General features: G+C 45.2%; 1 protein-coding gene across 1 annotated transcript; it reads left to right on the plus strand.

Moving 5' to 3' along the window:
• Nucleotides 1-177: 177 nt before the first annotated feature.
• LOC119272902 (CBS domain-containing protein CBSCBSPB3-like) lies at nt 178-3905 on the plus strand. Its single transcript, XM_037554253.1, has 13 exons — nt 178-309; nt 462-594; nt 1192-1362; nt 1495-1573; nt 1661-1774; nt 1895-1961; nt 2066-2171; nt 2246-2304; nt 2571-2674; nt 2751-2872; nt 2979-3061; nt 3210-3299; nt 3473-3905. The coding sequence occupies exons 1-13, from the start codon at nt 235-237 to the stop codon at nt 3659-3661; spliced, it is 1392 nt and encodes a 463-aa protein (XP_037410150.1). The 5' UTR covers nt 178-234; the 3' UTR covers nt 3662-3905.
• The last annotated feature ends 2627 nt before the right edge of the window (nt 3906-6532 follow it).

The raw sequence follows: 6532 nt of genomic DNA on the forward strand, positions 1-6532 counted from the left end.
GCCAATGGGAAGGTCGCCGCGGCCGCCTCCGCCAGCTCCAAGCCTGCCCAGGCGCCACCCCCGTACGCACGCACGCCCGCCTCCGATCGTATTTACTAGCCGCCCCTTGCTTTCGATTCTGAAGATTGATGTGTGCCGCACAGGTCGCTGGAGGAGAGGACGGTGAAGCAGCTCCGGCTGACCAAGGCGCTGACTCTCCCGGAGGGCACCGCGGTGTCCGAGGCGTGCCGGAGGATGGCCGCCAGGCGCGCCGACGCCGCGCTGCTCACCGACGCGCAAGGGGTGCTCTCCGGCATCGTCACGGCCGAGGTAAGTCAACTGAGAACCAGTATATATGTATGGAGGAATCGTTGAAAAACAGAGTAATATCATCAATGATGGATGTGCATCAGGTTTTGTATGATGAGATTGGTGATTAGGATCAAGTTTTCCATGTGGCACTTGTTTGCTTTTCTCCGCAGGACATATCGGGTCGAGTGATCGCAGAGGGTCTGAGGCCCGAGGAAACGAGCATGGCCAAGGTGATGACGCGGACTCCGGTTTTTGTCATGTCCAACTCATCGGCCACCGAGGCACTGCACAAGATGGTCCAAGGTCATCTCCTTATTTTTCTTCAGTACTCCCTCCGTTCATTTTTATAAGACCTTGAAGACATTTCAGACAATGTGCAAAACAACCTATTTTGTGTTGTCTGAAACGACTTACAAAAGTGAACGGAGGGAGTACCAAATTAGTGGAGTAGTATTTGTTGCTAGTTTCACCTTCAGTATGAACATTACTAATTAGTTCCATCCAGTGATCTGATCGGTTGTCCATGGTTCATTGTGGTGCTACTGCTATGCACCTAGATGGGTGAGAACAAGTTCAGTTTATCATGATTGTACAGCTACAGCATGATGGGGCCAGCATTGCTCCCATAATCATAGGGGATTTGCATTTTGTCAGTGACTGAAGTTACGGGCGACAGTAAACCTACAATACCATATATTCGAAAAAAGAAATCCTTTAGTCAATTCGAACCGAGGGTAGATCATGATGAGTAAGTTTTATTGCATCTTGCCTAATAGCCAAAGGCAAGAAATGTTCTCTTGAGAAATTCCCGACATGTTTACTTGCTAACATCTTGTTGCCATTCATATATCGTATCATGTCTCTGCGATTTCTTTTTAGTCACATGGCTTTCATGTACAGGCAAATTTAGGCATCTTCCTGTAGTGGAACATGGTGAAGTCACTGCCATGTTGGACATTACCAAGTTCCTCTGGGATGCAATTTCAAGAATGGAGCAGGCAGCAGAACAAGGCAGCGCTATAGCAGCTGCCATGGCAGGGGTTGAACGGCAGTGGGGAAACGAATTCGCAGGTTTCTTTCTTCAGTTTATTTTAGTATGATTAGGTTGGCTGCTTATTTCAATTTTGAAGACCACCCATGATGCATTCCATTCAGATTTCTTTTGTTAACTAGCTGATGTTATATTTCGGGTCCTTACTTCAGGCCCGCACGCGTTCATAGAAAATCTTCGAGACCAGATGTTCAAGCCTTCCCTGTCAACTATCATAACTGAAAATAGCAGGTCAAATTTCTACTTACAAGAAAATGCGTGATCCGGTTTTTTGTTGTTGTTATGACTTATGACTGAATATTTTTATCGCCTTTGTAGCGTTCCAGTGGTTACTCCTTTAGATCTAGTAACCGTCGCGGCCAAAAAGATGAGACAATACCGAGTTAACTCAGTGGTTGTCATGACAGGGAACATGTTGCAAGGGATCCTCACGTATGTTCTTTTTTAAGTCGTGTAGATTTTAAATTGTCCCTTTTGTCAAGTACTATCACTCATATAGTAGGATATATTTCTGGTATATTTTCCATTTTAAGAATTATGGGTATTCTGCAGCTCCATGGATCTGGTCTTGCGAGTAGTGGCACAAAGTCTGTCCCCGGAGGTGACCCTCGTAGAGAAGGTATGGTAAAAAAAACTGAAGCACCCACATTTTGAGCAATCATGATTTTGTTCCTTATATATTTTTTTCACTAGTTGGTTAAATATGCCATTATCTTTCCAAAGGTTATGACTGCGAGTCCTGGTTGTGCTACATTGGACACATCAATCCTCGAGGCTCTACAGTCAATGCAAGATGGCAAATTTCGTCATATTCCTGTTGCAAACAAAAGCAAGTACTACAGAATTCTAACAGTAAAGAGAAGTTCCTTTGTATGTACATGTCTAAGTTAACTCTTTGAATAGGAGGACAGATTGTGGCCTGTTTGGATGCTCTACAGTTAACCCAAGCAAGCATCTCAATGGTAAGAATGAATTATATTTTCACAACCAAGGGAGGTTAATTTGCAGTATCTCATCCTGTTACAGAAATTATAATATTGTTGTGCACAAAAGCATTGGCGCATGAGTTCTGTTTTTGTAGTATCAAACTGATTCAGTCATGGTAATGTACATTAAATGAATTAAATGTTCTGTTGGCATATGATAGTTTTCATGACATTGTACTATACAAATACGTTCTCTTCATTTCTCATCATCCTGTAATCCTGACTTTTCGTGTTTTCGTTAGGTTGAGGGAGCCTCGGGACGAAACGATGTGGCAAATGCTATGGTTCAGAAGTTTTGGGATTCAGCTCTTGCCTTGCATCCAGGAGAGGAATATGACGAGCATAGGTTTGTTATTTTTCTATTTGCTTATGCTCTTTCATTTTTTACGATCATTTGATCAGTATTTTGTTATGTAGTGCAGTGAGGAATCTCGTACGGCAGCGTCAGACAGTGCTGAAGGGAAGCATACGCCCCCTCATGTTGGCAATGCATTCTCTTTCAAAATTGAAGACAGGAAAGGACGGATGCACAGATTCAGTTGCGGTTGGTGCATTTCTCATCTTACTTTCCTGACTTTGGTTTTGTTGATAAAGTGTTATAAATTGTGCTTGCCTGCCTGAAGTTCTCATTATGGACCTCCTTTCTGCAGTGTCAGAGAGCTTGGATGAGCTTGTGTCTGCTGTTGCATACAGATTGGGAATGGAAGACGAGAAGGCTAATGTAAACCTTCTGGTAAGAGGTTGAGCTTTGCTTATGCAGTACTGTGTCCCCCTTCCTTCAAGTGAGCAACAGGGCAAGCAGAACCTTGCAGATGGGAATTTATAAGTAGGATTTGTGGACCTATATTTTTTCACATCTCACTTACCACTATTTCAAACAGTACGATGATGATGAAGGTGACAGGGTTCTTCTGGCTACCGATGGTGACCTCGTTGCGGCAATTGAGCATGCGAGATCAGTCAGATGGAAGGTCTGATTTTACTCATCTTTTCTAGAACAGTAACTTGATCTGCATCCTTGCTAGCTATGCGCAACAGCTAGAACATTTTTTAACTTGTTCTTGCAACTTAGTTTCAGTAGTAATTTAATGTGAGGCTTACAACAATTTCCTTCTTTTTTGATATTTCGTTTTCTTTGTTTCAGGTTCTGAGGCTGCACATGGAGGACGGGTCCAAGACCGAGACCGGGCCGGTGCCCGTTTCCTCCTTGCCTGTAGATACCTCGATGGCGCGTAGAGGCTGGCCATCGTCCCTCGGGCTGGGGATTGTGGCCAGCGCGGCTGCGGTCACCGGCGTCCTGGTAACTGCCTACTTGAGACGCTCCGAGCTGTGACAGTCTGACTTGAAACATACTCCATTCAACATTGTAAGATGCACTTACACAGGACTGGGAGGCTTACACAGGTCACGCGGGCAACAACACGCTGAGAGTTTTTGCTTTTCTTCCGGGGTTTGCATTCGTTGTAACTGGGTTCAGAGAGTGTGTTTTTCATGTTGGGCGTTCTAAGTACTTGTGAGTTTTGACAACAGGGGTGTGTATATTCAGCCGTTCAAATATAGGAACCTTACGAGGAGAGAGAGAAAATGATGCACCGGCAGCAGTCCATATATCTAGGCACGAGCCATGCATGTAAACACACAAATGACTAATAAGTTGTTCCTCAACAGCTGATATTCTGAGTCGCAAATTGCTGCCTGAAAGAAGACTTTCCTACGGGAGATGATGAACCAGCCTGATCCTCCGAGCAAGCAAGCGAACAAGAAGCCAAGTTTGGATGTGGGTTAATTAGTCTTGAGTACAGAGATACCCAGATGGCATGAGGCAGAGAGCTACAAACACACACGCCCCCATGTCAATGGGGAGCTCGGGCAGGTGGTACCTGTACTTGAGCACCAACACGTAGACTAGAATCGCCAGGCCAGCACGGCCGTAGCGCACTGCAATTGAAAAAGGCAATTCAGCATACAATTCGATACTAACATATTAGAGGTCTACGTGGTTGGCTCTTGGGCGGGCACGGTGACAGTAATGGCTTTCTCTCTTGGTCATGTGGGCAGCGATAGGGGGAGCGGAGGGTGGCTTGGCGCTCTCTGTCACTAGCAGTGGAGACGTCCGAATTCGGATCTGGAGTTCCGAGGAACGGGGGAGTTGCCAAGCGAAAGCTCTACGCTTTATCGCTGAAGACGGCGACGTTTGCGGGCGTCTCTCTCTTCTTGAAGACATCATTGTGGTGATCCTCTCCGTGTCAGGGTCCCGAGTGAAAAACCTTGTTCGTGGTGGACTCCGCAGTGGTGACAGTTATCGCCGCTATCCCTCCTGAGAGCATTCTCGTGGAGCTTAGGTGTTTTAGGACGCTGTGTGGTGTTGTACTCGGATCTTTCTGTGCTCTCTTTTCGGTAGCGTAGTCGGGTGCGTCTTACATAACCGGTTATCCTGGGATTCGTGTTGTATGAAGGCTACCTCATCATCTATTATTCATCCATGTACTTTGTTCGGTTGTTGCTCTCTATATAAAGAGAGGCGACAGCCTGTTTCGAGAGGGAGTCTGGACCACCGCCATGTAGGACTTTGGCACCCCCGATCCACTTTTCTTTCACTATGCCCCTGACCGCCTTGCTTTGCATCCGCACCCTACTCGTCCGACGCCGTCGTTGTACCTCTCCTATCGTCGCCCAGTCATGCTTAGACGCCCGCAACCCCGACTCACGCGCCTGCGCGCATTGGACTATGCCGCCGTCCACCTAGGAACCGTCCATAGCCAGGTACCCTCTGCCCCTTGTTGACGCCGTCCATGACAGACACCACACCTAGTAGGTGTTCGGACAAATGCCATAGATATTTTTTTGTTGAATTTTCATTGTTTTCTAGAGTTAAGCACAATGGCAGGGTATTCGGTGATGGAGACGAGTTGATGTGGGATGCATAAAAGATCGTTTTCGTAGGCATGAGAGAGGCAAGACGACTTGTTGTTTTGGCAAAACATGCATGCTTCGTTTCTTGAGCAAAAGTACTTTGCGCCTTGTGACGCGCACGTGACCCGATATCGCAATGTGAAGTCGCTAACCCACCAGTCATATACTAGAAGCATGTATTATTGACCAGACGAGGGTCGATGGCAGATTTGAAACAAATTCTTCAAAGGAAGTTTTTTTTTGTTGAAGAAATGAAAACCAAGCAGGGCAAACAAATACTTGCTAGAAGAAAAAGTAAGCTAAGCATGCATTCAATGGAATAACAAAGTCATCAGAACAAAAGAAAGCATACACAGTAAGTACCAATACAAGTAAACAAGACGCACAAACATGCAAACACACTTAAGTACTACATGACTTAAGACAAAGCAAAACATAGCATGCACAATGAAATATGAAAGTCTTCAGACAAAGTCGTCAGAAAGGGAGGAGACAAAGTCTTCACAGTTCAAGTACTGAAAGTAAAGAGGCGAAGAAATGAAACCAGTTGCTCACAGAAGACAATGGATTTGTTTCCTGTTCAAGTTGTTCTGACAACTCTATATCTGGTTGGAGAGACTAAGATTCAACTTAGAAGACAAAGTCTTCACCTTATTCTCCTTAAGCTAAGGTCACTTAGATCTCGGCCAAATCACTCGTGGTAAGTCTTCGCGGTAGACTTTTGAAACCTTCATAGACTCATTCTTTGGTAACCCACAATTCACACTTGGACGCTAAGAGCACGACAGCTAACCATCTAGAAGATCACAGTCTTCAAACGTAATAAGTCTTCGGTTCACTCAGAACAGATTCTGCAGTGATGCTCAATCACTTTGGCTCTGGGTAATTTTATTTTCCTCATAAGGATTACCCCAAATGCTTCAGAGGATAGGTTGCTATAAATGACACTTGTCGTGCAATAACTTGGAGCAGCCGCCAACAAATAGTGGAGGGGCAGCTGTTTATAGCTGGAGAAGTCCCAGGGTGAAATCACCAATAGGTGCCTGAGCCACATTATTGACAACTCGACACGTGTTTAATGGTCAGATTTCAAATACACGATAACTTTACTTGAGGAACAAGTAAGTTTTACTTCTCATATAGAAGAGATTTCGCTCATCTTATAAGTAAAACGCCCTTTTCATCGACATTACAAGCACGCATACATGTCATTTTGGTCTGAACATGGGAAACCCCATGAACCCTGGTGTTTCCCTAGGACATGAACTTGCACGTTTGGCAACTCCAGGGA

The sequence above is a fragment of the Triticum dicoccoides genome, chromosome 3A (assembly GCF_002162155.2).
Source record: "Triticum dicoccoides isolate Atlit2015 ecotype Zavitan chromosome 3A, WEW_v2.0, whole genome shotgun sequence".
NCBI classification, from domain to species: domain Eukaryota; kingdom Viridiplantae; phylum Streptophyta; class Magnoliopsida; order Poales; family Poaceae; genus Triticum; species Triticum dicoccoides.

What these genes read in the sequence shown, in the direction of transcription:
- LOC119272902 (XM_037554253.1), top strand. Translation starts at nt 235, where the DNA reads ATGGCCGCCAGGCGCGCCGACGCCGCGCTGCTCACCGACGCGCAAGGG. An exon ending in TATTCCTGTTGCAAACAAAA is followed by an intron (nt 2,172 to 2,245) that starts GCAAGTACTACA and finishes CTCTTTGAATAG; the next exon opens with GAGGACAGATTGTGGCCTGT. An exon ending in GAGGAATATGACGAGCATAG is followed by an intron (nt 2,675 to 2,750) that starts GTTTGTTATTTT and finishes TATGTAGTGCAG; the next exon opens with TGAGGAATCTCGTACGGCAG.